Raw genomic sequence first — 14,889 nt, forward strand, 5'->3', positions numbered from 1 at the left:
ATTTAAGTTAACTAGTCCAACTCTGTCATTTTACAGATAAAGAAACGGAGACCCTGAAAAGTTTAGTGAATAAGCTGGGAGCCAAACCCAGTCTAGCATTCCTGATACTGTACTTCTGACCTTCAACTGACCTTCACAGAACACACACCCTTACAGGCAAGAGCTGTTCCAACCAATGCAATTAAACGGAGATGTATTTCATACGAAATAAGTATAACAAATGTTAAGCCACTAATGTAAGCTGTTCTTAGAAAATATTAGCCCTTTTTGGTTACTGCTGATAGTATACCTACAGTGTTTGGTCTTGCTTTTAAGGGTGACTGATTTGTAGCTGCTTCCTTTGAGGATGCTTATTTGCCCACTGTAGAAAAAAATCATGTTAAATATGATCATATAATCAATCTCTAAATAATTTTTACATACATTTGGATTCTTATACTTTTAACATGAGTATAATTAATTTATGCAGAGAATGAGTGAGATATTACCTCTATATAAATTGTTGGCAACTTGAAAATTAGTCATTTCCATACAGGATAGGAAATCTCTTCTAGGTAATAGAAAGGGCATCCAGGGTAACAAAAAATATAATAAAAATTATATAAGTGAATTTTGACTAGTCTGTAATCGGAGGTATAGAAGAAAGGATATGCTTAAAGAATCAGATCTGAGTTCAAGGGTTAACACCCTTCCTTGCTAGCTATGTAATAACCTTGAAGCAATTCCACAAACTTCTGAGTCTGTTTCTTTATCTGCAAAGAGCTAACATTTGCACTACTTACCTCATTAGATTATTGAGGGTCACATACAGTAAAATATAGGAGAGTGCTTGTAAATGGAAACGCACACCAACAAATATTGATTATTATTACCCCAATAATTATTCAAATGTGGACCTAGAAAAAAACTTAAATAATTACCACTCAGTGGCACTAGGCATGCTCACTAGATAAACCATGCAAACATTTTCAACGTTCAATGGCAATGTTAAAAAAAAAAAAAAAAATCACACAAAGATATAGTACCAAGGAACTTTTTTAGAGAAAGCACTGAAAGACACACATTTGGTTGACTTAAGAGACTTTAAAATGATTTAGAATGATTTACAGCATATAAAGAGGTATTTAGTCTTTAGTGGAGAAAGTTGCTAGTCACCTGTCAGAAAAACAAGCATTGTGGGCATTCCTAAGACAAATGGAATAAAATTCATCACTTTTCGCTATTTTGTAAACCAGGCTTCTCACCAACAACTGTATTAATTTTTCCAGTATTCAGACATACCCTAAAAGAGATAATAGAGAATGTCTGCTTCTAAATCACATCCAATGTAAACTTGCATAAATGCAAGGCATAAATAGAGTTCTCATAACTCCACAGGCACCTGAAAGTTTTAACTACCCTTCATGCTCACTTCATATTCCATAAAGAATAATGGAAATACAGGGAATACTTCAAATATAAATATTTCACAAATCCTTCTCATGTGGCTGTCTTATTCTTATAATACTCCACTCTGATGGCCTTTGTTTGTTTTTGTTTGGAAAATTAGTAGTACATTACCCTTTCCCTTCAAATATGCCTTTTGATGTTCATTCTTAAACCAAAAAAAAAAAAAAGTTAACAACCCAAAACAAATAAAGATGCAAGGGAAAAGATAAACAAGATACAATTAATTAGGTATAAAAATATGCTGTTTCAAATTCAGAATAATTTAATAACTCTTCGTTATTTCATATGTATCTGGAAATGGGACAGATACATGTCCTGATCCTGTCACAAGAGGTAGAATTCCAGCATTTGGTACAACGTTCCAAGATAGGGTTAAAGTGACATTCCTGTTTCCCCTATAAAAAGATATAATAAACAGATGTCAGCAGAAACATTTGTAGTTCAATAAAAACGTTTTAATTCAAGCACTGAGGTATCAAATACTTTATTTTTAACCAGCTATTCCTAATTGGAATTCTAATCTACACACAAGTTTTTCCCAAGTCGTCTGAAATCCAAGACGATGCTGGAAGACACCAGCATTCTCACTGCAGGTCTCCCACAATGACCTACCTAAAGGCACTTACACTCGCAGTTATTCGAGCCATCAACCAAAATGCTTAAGTGAGTAAAACACAGAAAACAGAGAGATCTGAGCTAGAAATCAGGAGACAATGATTTGAAACCTAATTCTATCATTATCCAGATGGGCAAACCTGAATCAGTCAAACTCTCCCAGGGCTGGAAACTTTTCATCTGCAAAACCAGGTTTGGTTAAAATAGCTCTCCCCTAAAATCCTTTCCAAAGTTGACCCACAGAACTTAAGAGCTAAGACTGACCCAAAAGATCAATCGTTCTAATTCCTTCATTTTGTATAAAAGGAAACTGAGGTTCAGAGAGGTTAAGTGAACCAAAACTAGAAACTTCAGTATCAAGTCCTAGACCCACACGCGGCTTCCTCGTTCAGGTTGCCAGGCAGCCTCCTACTGACATCCCCGAAGGAGCCCTTTGAGGACAGTCCCACTACCGCGTCAGCAGCCCAGGCTCCCTGTGCCCTTAAGGGCAGACGCCCCAGGCCCTCCTCGTCTGACCATCACAGTTGCCATAACGCGAGAGAACTGGGCATGTTTTTAGACCTGGGTATGTTTTTAGACCTGGGTTTGCACGGTACTATTTCTACCCCATCTTCCAGTTCACATCTGTATAAATACTTTTCTTCTCTCTCAACTTTTCTTTTTAGCTGTTTTTCTTTAAAATAAAAACACATCACGTCTTTCTCTCCCCTTCATGTAACATCACACGTAAAAAATGACAAAAGAATTGCTCACTTGAGACCATTTCCATCGTCAAAGAAAAAATACTTTGTTTTCATATCTTTCAACAGCAGCTTTGGATTATCCCCTCTCAGAACAATCTTGTCCCACAGAACAACCTGGTTCAGAGCCTATGTTAAAATAAAAATTAATTAGATAATTCAACAGATACAGCATCTCTGTCGCTTCAAAAGTATGTTAAGCGAAGAGTTTAATTTATATGAATGAACCCAACTTTGAGGGAACTGCTAAAATCTTAAAGCAGACAAAATGGTAACAAGTGGATAGCTACAGGAGTGAAACTTCTCCTGGACAAAAGAAAGATACTTCCCTAAAGGAAATCACCCCTTTTGCCAAGGCAACTGTATTATTTAGAGCCCTCAAAGTTTAATGCAAGGTTTTAGACTTCTGTGCTCTCCAGAGTGAGGCCCTAGGAGAAACAGAAGGCACTAGAATCCCTAGAAGGGAAGCATTCTTTTAAATCACTTTTCCCTGGAAAATTTCTGAGACCCTCCAACTCTGTGGACGCTGCATGGTGCCAGGGAAACAGAGAGAACTAATCCCTGTAGATCACACTGCTAATACAGGTCACTGCTGCTAGATTATCTCATGAAAATTTATGTATCTCCAAGGTTTTTAAATTATCAAGGAATCACTAAAGAAATGAAGCCTTTTTAGGTTTTTTTTTTTTCCTTTAAATTAAGAAAACATAGGCACATTATTGTTTTACTATGGCAAAATCCTAGAAGTCAGACAATTCTTTTAAGCCACTGCTTTGACATATCATAAACAAGTTTCGTTTGGAAAATTAGAGTTACGAAATGGAGAAAAAGCACACTTGTAACCACTTCTAAACGCCAAGAAACGTGTTCTTATGAAGCGATCATCCATTAGCTTGTGAGGCCAACTGCTCTGCATTAACTAAGAAGAAACGTGGAGCAGTTAATTTCTAAAAAGGGGTGCAAATCTTCACCTTAAACCCTCCAACATTAAACAGAAACATCAAGACTAAAGAACACAGAATCAAAGATATGCCAAAGTAAAATGACTTTTTATGTAAATTTATTCATTCACCAAAGCAGTGATCTGTCCAATTCCAAACTGTATTAACTTACTCGCCATGCTGGAGTAAATCAGAGTTATGAATCTGACTCAGGTATATCCATCACCAAGAAGGTGACATATTTATTTGGATCATGTGCTGAGACTTGCAGAATACTTGTGCTTACAGCTGTCACTCTTATCTTCAGAGCAGCTTTTTCTGTTTAACGCTTTGTTGATTCTCAAGGGATTCTTTAGGGATCAAAACTTATTCAACCCAATATTCTTACTGCCCAACAAAGTATCCTCCATAAAAGATATGCTCAAAATAAATATACAAAGAATTGAAGGGCTAATGATTCCAGTCAACTAATCAAACCAATCAACAAATAAAGCTGATTAATTTGTCATCCCTGGAAAATGAATATACAGTTCAAATACAATACAGAAGTAGACTCACCTCTTAACTACGAATTACCTCAGGCTATGCTGATAACAAAACATAAGGGTAACTCAGCTAAAAACAACACAGAAGCACATTTTGATTCCACAGGTTTCACCTTTTGGAGTTAATGCACATATCAGAATCATTCACCTTACACTTTTAGGACCTAAGAAGATTTCTGTTTTATCAATATGCCATATAAATATTTTAACCCTTACTCCTATCTGCAACAAAAGCTCTAAATCAGACTGGACTAATAAATTTCAGTCACAAGCTAATAGTTTTAATAATGTTATAATAGATTTTAATCTAAGAGTTTAATAGCTTTTAATTATAAAACTTCTAATCAACTCTAATTTATGATTAAAAAGACTACTTTAAGTGTTCAAACTGATGAGTCCTGTACAACTCAAAACAAAGTATTTCTCAATATAAATTAATTGTAGATATATGGCTTAATAAAAGACTATCAAAACAGCTCACATCATGTATTAAAAGAGGAAAAATAGAAATATTTAGATGGATTTTAAAATAATCTAAGAGACGATTCACAAATTAGTTATCTTTACAGCTTTTCATTACATATCTGGGTAATAGAGTTGTAAGCACAAGTTACAAATTTCACTGATTCAAGTATCTTGCCGTCTATCTCTAATGGTAGCTGTGAAGAGAGAATATCTTAGCTTAAAGAGGACTTAGCTGAGGAGTAATTCGACCTCCTCATTTCCTCATATACCCATAGTTCAGCAACATCCTTTTGGAGCTTATCACTGGAAATAGTCTCCAAAGATTTTTGATAACGAATTATTTTGAAAACCAACCCCAAACTATGCATCTTTATTTACAAATTACGTACATGATACACATTAGTATTATCATTAGATATATTATTATTGATAGTGAATGTAAATGTGCATTTCAAATAGTCTTCTTGACTAATGCTAAATTGTTCTCAACCAACTATTTATTGGATCTCTTTGATTTTTTTTTTTAATCCTTTAACGTGGCTGAGCAGCTCAAGAAGAGCAGACATGTCAGCTCGGCCGTCTTCCGGACGCTCACACGTGTCTGACCGTTAGCATTCTCTTCAATCTGTGATTTCTTTGAAAGAATTTTTTTTAACCATTTTTCCATTTGTGAGGATTAGTTTATTTAAAACTAGACGATATAATCTACTCAACTGGGTACACATTGCACAACTTTGCAAAGTGCTGAAAGTGAATGAATAAATGTATGTAGCAGGTTGACCTCTTGCCCTACACAATTCCCCCCCTTCCTCCAGAGAAGGTGCATGTTTTAGGAGGCGTGTGACCATGTGACTTAAGGACCGAGTATGAGTATCCGTGTCAGTCCACAGAGTGAGTATCAGTAAAATTTCACATCGTTTCCCTCTTATTTTAAATTGAGAAATACGTAAATGGACTTCTGGTTTCCAGTATGGCACATGAGGAGCTTGGAAGTTGCCACTCCAGCCTAACACCAAGTAAAAAGCTGAATAAACTGAAAATCTGGCAACTCTTCTTAGATGCATAAGAAAAGAAATAGTAGCTCTTAATTGTTTTCTTATATATCTAGGCATTACCTTGCTTGCACCCCACTCTTGCGAACCACAATGCAGGGGGGCTGTAGAAGCAGACAGAAAAACAAAAAAGACAGAAGCTACCAAAGGAGATAAAGTTTTCTTAGTAGAGTCACCTTTCCATGGGCTTGTGATTTTTACTAAATTACTCAGGTCAGATATTTCGAATATATAAAATTTATATTCTTTTCTAAAGAATGAGGTTTTAAATATCTACGAAAATACTTCTATACATATACTTACATTATTTTTTGTTGAATATTCGGCTGATAAATAAAGAAACAACTGCTTAACATTCCAATCAAATATATTTTCTAGATGTATATAAATTAAGGAATGTATAAATCATAAAGCAGCATACAACTTTAAAACAGATTTTAGTTATTCTTAAATTAATTATTCATAGCAATACTGATACTAAAATTAAAAAAAAAAAAAAAAAAAAGGAGAGGTGGCCCAGAAACATACTGGGCCTCTAATTTAATAAAAATATATAGAAGATGATATATTGTAAAATCCAGCTCATTCCAAAGTCAAAAAATATCAGTGAGATTATCAGTATCCTGCCCTGTTCCTCTAAGCACTACTACCTGAGATACTTCGATTAATACAAACTTAACCGAGAAATACAAAATTTAGTTTTCTGTAAAATCAACCCACTAAGTCTAAGAGAAAGAGGACTTAGTATTTCAAGCACATATGATTCCACTGGAGTTCTGAGTATAACCAATCACCACAATATAACTTAATGTTAAGCAAAAGTGAACTAGGCTCAAGTAATTAAACCAAGTACGGTAAACTGTACAGATCATTTTTGCACATAGGCCAGGAGAGATCAAAATGTCTCAACCCATGAAGTGCTTTAGTAAGAGTACGCAGCTGAATACCAATTTGGTTTCATTAGTTTGTACCCGAGTGAAAAAAACTCACCAGGATTAATTACAAGACTGGTGTCACTGAGAAATGAACTGAGTTAATGTTTGGATTTTATTAAGCATCATATGTAAATGGTTAAGTCATTTTATTATACCCGTTTATATACTAACAGCTACATGTTCATGATGTTCCACTCTTAGATATGTGTATCCACTAAGAATCACTATTTTAGAATTCAGAAGTCTTAAATATCTCTTTATAAAAACAGGTACAATTTCAAGTTTTAGCAGCCATAATAAGAAAATCTAAACTACAAATGATGAAATTGAGAATACATAAATATAATAGTTGAGATATCAGGAAATTTCACTATAATTGCCCACATACACAAAGTTCCAACTTTCACACTAGCTCCAAACTCTCTCTCACTAGCTTAGATTTTTTTTTTTTTTTTTAACGACATGAAGACTTAAAAGCAAAAGTTTAACACGGGACTTTTCTGATGGTGTACTCTATTTCCTAGAAGAGTGCCTAGAGAACTAATTCCTAGTCTACTTCTAAACCTAGTAATTTATTTCTTAAAAAATCAAGTTAAAAGTAATTCCAGGCTAGTAAAGAGACATGTCAGGTAAACTCCCCACGTAGATAATCTGCTTCCACTGTTCAGATAGTTGCTTTACACAAGTTCAGACAGTTCAATCTCCATAACCAATTTTAATCCTGGGGTCTTAAAAAGGCAGATGACATCCCAGAAGTGGCAGGTAACAATGCTGCCAAGATAGTAATCTAAGACCCTAACAGAAGATTAAACTGGCCCAGTGATCAGAGGTGTCAAAAGGCGGAAATTCAAAATAAAGAGAAAATATTTAAATCACCTCCATTTTAAGTAACTCTTTTAATTGTTACGATTTCTCTGACTCTTATTATAAAAGTACTTATAAAAAGAGCGATAATGGCAAAATGCCAATATGGTTTACCAATAATCATTTGACAATGACCTTCTGAATCACAGCAGATGCAATTCACTTTTTCAACATATGTTTCCCTCTGCTATCACAAAACATGGACATATTCTTTGGGATTGTACATGAAACGTTACATCTAGCTAGGTAGGCTGAGTAGTGCTTACATTCTTCCCTCTTTAATCTAAATGATCTAATTTTATTTTCTTTCCTAAATACAGATTCAAACTCTCTTGTAGCTTTAGATCTATTTAATGTTTCTGTGAAGAATTTAAACTGTGTTCACACAATAATAACTCATCAATCTATAAATACAAGTTTTCTCAAGGTTGAACGAGGAGGTATTAACACGACTATACTGATGAAAACATAGGCATAGAAATTTCCAAGGTTTGACTGATTCAATGGATAAACATACTTATTGTCCCGCAAATCACTAAATATGTATATCATTGTAATACTAGAGAAAGAGCAATGAAATATTTTCTAAAAAGGATATCAGCAGTTATATCAAATGTAATGAATCCCAGATCACTTCTTTCTCTAGGTCCAGTGAAGTCTTCTACATTTTTTCTAGAAATAAAGATAATAGTTTCACCATCTTTCAAACATAACAGCATACAAAACTCACAAAATTCCTTACATAAGTGAAAGACAGGGTCTAGCTGTATCCCACAAAGAAACAAGTAAAAATCAGAGAAACTTGTAAGTGTGACAATAGAAACATTCTAATCCAGTATAAAAGTAGGTCTTCAGCTATTTTCATTTACCTTCAAAGAACCCCTAACAAAACCCAGGGGGAGAAAAAAAGTGCTCCAAGAATGTGGAAATACTCGATGTCAAGTGATTTGGTAGACTGGGTAGAAGAAAATTACATTTGACTGCAAGGTGGTATGGAAACCAAGATTAAATGAACAACTACTATTCACTGAGCACGTACTATGTATGTATGTGTCTGGGTCAGGGCCACTATGTGTTTTTGACAATTATCTCAATCCTCACAACACGCCTACGAGTTGGGTATTACTTCCACTTCAGAAAAAAGGAAATGAAGCCCCAGGAAGGTAGGACGCTTGCTCAAGATTCACAGCAGCTAACAGCTGTTCAGTGTGTACCATGAGCCAGCCTCTCCTAAGCCCTCCCAGGGCAGACAGCGCTCGTGATGTCCAGCCTGAGTCTATCGGAATCTAAAAAACAGCACCTAACAAACATCAACGCAGGGAGGAAAAGAAAAAAAAAAGTGGGGACTAGCCATTAGATGACCGGCTTGTTGGCGTTTGTGACTCAGAAATAAAACTAAGGTTGAAGACGAGGGAGCATCTGTTGGAAGATGGCACAGATAAGAAGGACACGAGAACCAGGGGGGGGAAAAAAAGCTACGAATCGAAGAAAGTGCCAGAGAATAAAAATTAGCATAAAAAAAAATAGGCATTAGCGAAAGGACAATGTCATTTCAAAATTCTACTTCGGGCATTTTCGCAGATTTATTCAAGCGGCTGGCCCTTCACAAATAAAATTAAAAGCACGCCGCCTGGGAGCGCCGAACCTCTCCTGCCAACTTCGCAGGCGCCGCGGGTACCTTCGGCGGCGGGACGAGGGGGACGGACCCTGCGGAGGGGCTGTCGGGGGGCGAGCCGGGCCGGGAGCGCCCGGGACCCCGAGCCCCGCGCCGGCGGGGGTGCGGCCGGGCGGGCCCGCTGGGCTGGTGTGGTGCTCCCTCATTGGCCGGGCGCGGGCGAGGGAAGTGAGGCACAGGAAGCAAGCGGAGGCAGCGACCCGAGCAACGCTCGAAACGAACATTTAAGAGCAAGCCCGGGAAGGTGCGGCGGAGGGTGGGAGCCGAGGGAGCGCCCCCAAGGGGTCCGCCCGGAGGCGAAGGCCGCTCGGGGAGGCGGCCCGCGCGGCAGCCCGGCCTCGGCGCCCCCCGCCCCGGCCCGGCCCGGACGCCCGGCCCCGCCGCCCGACCCCGGCCGTACTCACAGCATGATCCTCGAGACGTGCAGCCGCACCGGGACGCTCCGGTCTTTGAAGGCGGTGGTGATGAAGCAGCCGAAGGTGAGCGCCGCCATCACGCTCAGCGAGAAGGCGAACAGCGAGTTCGCCCGCGACAGCACCGTGTTCATCGCGGCCGACGCCCCGAAACCCGCTCCCCACGCACACCCGGGACCCCGTTCCGGCCGCGGTCCACCTCCCTGTGAGCCGCGCCGCCTGCGCCGCCTGCGCCGCGCGTTCCGGTGGGGGGGGCACACGCTGCCGCGGCCCCGCCTCCTTTCCGGTCCCCGGACGCGAGAGAGCGCGCGCGCTCCCGCCGCCTGGACACACCCACCAGCGGGCGGGACGCGCCGAACCGGAGAGCCGGAGCCGCGCGGGGGCCCGCCCCTCCGCGCGCGGCCTGGCGCCGCCACCAATCAGCGACCAGCAGGGTAGGGGCGGGGCTTCGCCACGGAAGGCCCGCCTCCTGGGCGCTGGTTTCCCCTCGTCCGGCCGGGGGCTCGCCCACCGTCCTTTCCCCGCCCTTATGGCAGGTGTTCTGGGGCTGCGGCTTCTTGGGTGCTTAGGTTCCGTCGATTTGCACTTTAAACCAGCAGCGGGACCAGGTAGTTTGGTTTGTGTCCTGACGTGTCGCGTTTGGAAGCAGCGCTTTAGAAAGCGCCGAGTCGTCCCCTTTGTCAAACCTGGTCAAAGTTAGAACTTCGGCTTTTTGGGAGGGCGTGGGAGTCTTTCCGCGCCCAACCTTAGACCAGTTCCTATTAATGCTTTGCCTTCCAGCGGCCGCTAACGCTGTGTTAGCCGATAAGGATGCTGCTACCCAGTTTAAATTGTCCATTTAACAAGGTGTATTGGGGAGCTGAAAGGATGACCTCACTAGGTCCTTAGGATCAAAGGCGGTGGTGGCTGTGGAATCGCTATGTCGCACGAAGTATAATTTAAGTTTTATTTACATAATATATTTAATACGTATGATATATAAAGAAGATATGTACTATAAAATACATAAACTTACAATTTAACATTAGCAAGCCATCCATACATAATGGCCCTGAGGGGCCGTAGGGTTCATAACGGTGCCGGTCCCTGAGCTTAAATATACTGTCTGCCAACACCTTTGTTCCTTTTGCAACGAGGCTGGCTTTTTTGTACTTATAAAAATGGGATTCAGAGGGCCCAGGAATCCGCTGAAATTAATTTTTTTAAAAAATTCTCTGTCCGTAAGCCAGAAGAGTTTACGAACACCTGAGATACCTGCAAACCAGAAAGTGATGATATGATCCTGATGCTGGCTTATGTTGTCTATCGTTGAGCCCTTGCTTCTTTGCATTATTCATTAATCACTCAGTTTTCATACAGCCATGCAGTTAGAATTATTACTAAGTGCCTACTGTTCCAGGTAGAGTTCTAGGCTTTTAGAGTACAGGACTAATAAGGCAAAGTCCCTGCTAAACTGGAGCAGAGCCAAGTAATGAAAAACGGATAAACTATGAACTAAGAAGAGATCCTTAGTTGAGTTAAAACCCTAAATTTTTATCTTCCAGGCAGCCAGAGGTTATTCAATAAAGCAACGATTTATTGAATACTTAGCACAGTGCATAAACAAAACAATTAGGTATTCTTATTACAGGATGACTTAGAGAAGGGATGCTTGTTGTTACAGGTGTTGATGTCCAAGGAGAGTATTCTAAAAGATACGGGACTGCAAGTATGGGTTTATGTAAGAGATACCCAGCAGTCTGGTCCAGCTGAACAATGTATGTATAAAGCATTAGGTGGAAAAGAGCCTGGAAAGGTATATTAAGGGCCTTTTGTAGAAAACCTGGCCAAGGAGTTAGGATCTTATATCACAAGAAATTACATGTTAAACAAGAGTGGCATCACTGAACAGACAGCCATTTATAAGTTACATGTAGAGAGTAAGTGCCTGAGGTCGACCACAAAGGGACAAAAAAAAGAAAGACTGAAAGGGACATTTCCGAGTCAAAAATCTATGATTTAGCAATTGCTTAGATAGGGGTGTGTGCAAAATATGGTGGAAAGTAGATTGTGAAAGCACAAGTGAAATTACTATTATTATTATTATGACATCATGGCTTGAACTTGAGTGACTGGGAGTTCCAAAACCACATGCAAGTCCACAATAGAAGCAGAATGGGGATGGGGTGGGGAATGCTCTTATTCTGTTGTAATTCTCCCATTGTTTCTTTGGATTGTCTAGATACTTAATCATACCATGTACATTAGAGAACACTTTACCTTTTCCTTTCCAGTTTTTTAATTTCTAATTGTATTCTCTTGTCCATCACAGTAGCTAATATTTCTAACAAAATCCTCAATAATGGAGATAATTAGCATCCTTTCATTTCTCCAGCAAGTAAGATAGTGGCTTTGTGATGTAAGTGGTGTGTGTGTGTGTGTGTGTGTGTGTGTATCATATTGATATCTAGGAAATATCCACTAATTCCTTTTTTATTGAGTAGTGTTCTTTAACATGAATGAGTGTTGAATTATTTTCACCTGTGTTTTCTGTATCTTTGGATGTGATTGCATAATTTTTCTCCCTAACTCTATGCCATAGACTGAATGTTTGTGACCCCATCCCCCCAAATTCATATGTTGAAATCCTAACTCCCAGTGTGATGGTATTAAGAGATGGAACCTCCAGGAGGTGATCAGGTCATGAGTGTGGAGCCCTCATGAGTAGGATGAGTGCCCTTCTAAAAGAGACCCCAGAGAGGTCCCTTACCCCTTCCTTCATGTGGGGACTCAATGAGAAGACTGCCAGTCTATGAACCAGGAAGCCGGCTCTCACCAGACACTGAATCCACCGGCACCACGATCTTGGACTTCTGAGCCTCCAGAACTGTAAGAAATGAACTTCTGTTATTTATAAGCCACCCAGTCTATGGTAATTTGTTATAGCTGCCAGAACAAACTAAGACACTCTATTAATATGATGGATTATATGAACAGATTTCCTAATATTGAACCATTGCACATTCCTGGAATAAACTCCACTTGGTCATGATGAATTAATTTTTAAGTTTTTGCCATAAATATCCATAAGTGAAATTGATCTGTGTTTTTCTTTTTTGGTCGTAATATTATACTCAGATTAGAAAATGAATTTGTAAGTTTTCCTTGTTTTTCTATGCACTAGGATTTTTTTTTTTAAATAAATTTTTGTTTATTTATTTATTTTTGGCTGCATTGGGTCTTCGTTGCTGCACGTGGGTTTTCTCTAGTTGTGGTGAGCGGGGGCTACTCTTCGTTGCGGTGCATGGGCTTCTCATCGCAGTGGCTTCTGTTGTTGTGGAGCACGGGCTCTAGGCACACGGGCTTCAGTAGTTGTGGCACGTGGGCTCAGTAGTTGTGGCTCGAGGGCTCTAGAGCGCAGGCTTAGTAGTTGTGGCGCACGGGCTTAGTTGCTCCGCAGCATGTGGGATCTTCCCGGACCAGGGCTTGAACCCGTGTCCCCTGCATTGGCAGGCGGATTCTTAACCACTGTGCCACCAGGGAAGCCCGTATGCACTAGGATATTTAAGTGGCACTTGGATTATCTGATCTTTAAAAATTGGGTAGAAATTACCATGAGATGCTACTCTTCTTTTTTGATGGTTATTGATTGTTCATTGTAATTACCTATATGCGTGCTTTCTCCCTTTTTTATTATTTTAATTAGTATTTTTTCTATGTTGAATTTTTTCAGAGAACTATCTTTTACATTTCCTAATTAATTCTACAGTTCTTTGTTTTCTTATTCATTAATTTTTGTTTTTAACATTATCAACTATTTCCATTCCATTTTTCCTTGGTTTTCTAGCTTTAAGGATTAGATATTTAATTGATATATTTTCATTTTTATTGTTATGATAACCACTTCAGCTGTATGCTAAAATTTTTGATCAGTTGTGTTTAAATTTTGTATTTCTCTTCTGAGGGGTAGCTTAATTGTGTGTGTGTGTGTGTGTGTGCGTGTGTGTACATGCGCGCACGAGCTACATTTCCAGGAGGAGGGACCTTTTTCCTTTTGATTGTTTTAAATTGATGTCTGATTTTATTTCATGTAGACAGAGAATGTTGTTTCTACTCTTTGGATTATTGAGGTCTTCTTTGTGGCCTAAAATGTCACTTTTGTGAATATTCAATGTGCACTTGAAAAGGTTATATATTTTCTGCTAATGGTATACAGAGCTTGATATATATCTATGAGATCTATCTTATTGATTATGTTATCTATGTCTTTTATATCCTTATTAACTTTTTGTTATCTTTGTTTTCTTGGATTGAGAGAGATGTGTTAAAGTCTCCAAATTATTGTGTTTCTGTCTGTTTCTCCTCTAATCTTTATACTTTCTGCTTTATAAAATTTGTTAAGTAATAGTATGTCTTCATTATGAATGGTAGTCTTTAGCATCATGAAGTATTCTTCTTTTACTCTTAATGCTTTTCGATCTGAGTTCTAGCTTGTCAAATGCCAAGATTGCATGGAAGGAAATTGAGGCTGTTATTCATCTAAAATAATACTGTAGACCTCAGTTAAGGTTTAGCACTTTTTGACTAAATGTCTTCTCCTCTTTGATAATTTCTACTGAGAACCTGATGGCAGTTATGAGAGGAACAGTTGGAGTGCTTTGTCAGCATTTGAATAAATAGGGAGTGGTCAACTGGGGAAGACATGCTTAGTTATATTTTCCAAGAGTAGGAAGAACCACAGGATAAAGGTAAAGCTTCCATCTGCTTATTTGCAAATAATTATTCTTGTGTAACACTGAGCCAAGAAGAAGGAAGAGGAATAACTTAGGGAATACTTTAAATAAAGCTGTGTGCACATGGGCAGTTAGGCTGTGGGAAAAGTAGATAAACCTAAAGAGACAACATTGTAATCACATGTGCTGTTGTTCAGGATGTGTACAGTGCCCCAGAAGCACCAGGCTACCCAAGGAGGTTGCTGCCGTGGAGTATGTTATAGGTCTGACCCACTGAGGACTCCCATTAGAACGATTTTTCATCAAGGGACTATAGATTATACTGTCCATCATGGAGAGTCATGCATTTTTCTATCCCTTTCAATGTCCAGGACAGAACCTTGTACCTAGTAGATGCTCAAAAAATTCTAGTTGAATTGAGGTGCCCTGAATCCATGAACTATATTTTTGAAGAATTTTCACAGAAAAAATATCCATGTCATA

The 14,889-nt window shown here is 39.1% G+C and overlaps 2 protein-coding genes across 3 annotated transcripts in view; one reads left to right on the forward strand and one right to left on the reverse strand.

Annotated features, from left to right (window-relative positions):
- Nucleotides 1-1,063: 1,063 nt before the first annotated feature.
- SPCS3 (signal peptidase complex subunit 3) lies at nucleotides 1,064-9,981 on the reverse strand. Its single transcript, XM_061177182.1, has 5 exons — nucleotides 9,686-9,981; nucleotides 8,203-8,278; nucleotides 6,111-6,185; nucleotides 2,818-2,933; nucleotides 1,064-1,844 (listed from the first exon to the last, which is right to left on the reverse strand). Exons 1-5 carry the CDS (start codon nucleotides 9,826-9,828, stop codon nucleotides 1,712-1,714), a joined length of 543 nt encoding a protein of 180 aa, XP_061033165.1. The 5' UTR covers nucleotides 9,829-9,981; the 3' UTR covers nucleotides 1,064-1,711.
- The window catches only part of ASB5 (ankyrin repeat and SOCS box containing 5), an 88,159-nt gene continuing 82,797 nt past the window's right edge, over nucleotides 9,528-14,889 (forward strand). Inside the window, exon 1 of one of the 2 annotated variants that reach the window (XM_061177181.1) lies at nucleotides 9,528-9,760. Coding sequence is in view for 1 of the 2 variants with exons in the window: in XM_061177180.1 (XP_061033163.1) it covers nucleotides 12,486-12,562 (77 nt within the window). In the remaining variant the exon portion in view is untranslated. Of the gene's footprint in view, nucleotides 9,761-12,258; nucleotides 12,563-14,889 lie in introns of those variants that run through there. The other variant, XM_061177180.1, reaches the window with a different exon arrangement.

This window comes from Eubalaena glacialis, chromosome 20 (assembly GCF_028564815.1).
Source record: "Eubalaena glacialis isolate mEubGla1 chromosome 20, mEubGla1.1.hap2.+ XY, whole genome shotgun sequence".
NCBI classification, from domain to species: domain Eukaryota; kingdom Metazoa; phylum Chordata; class Mammalia; order Artiodactyla; family Balaenidae; genus Eubalaena; species Eubalaena glacialis.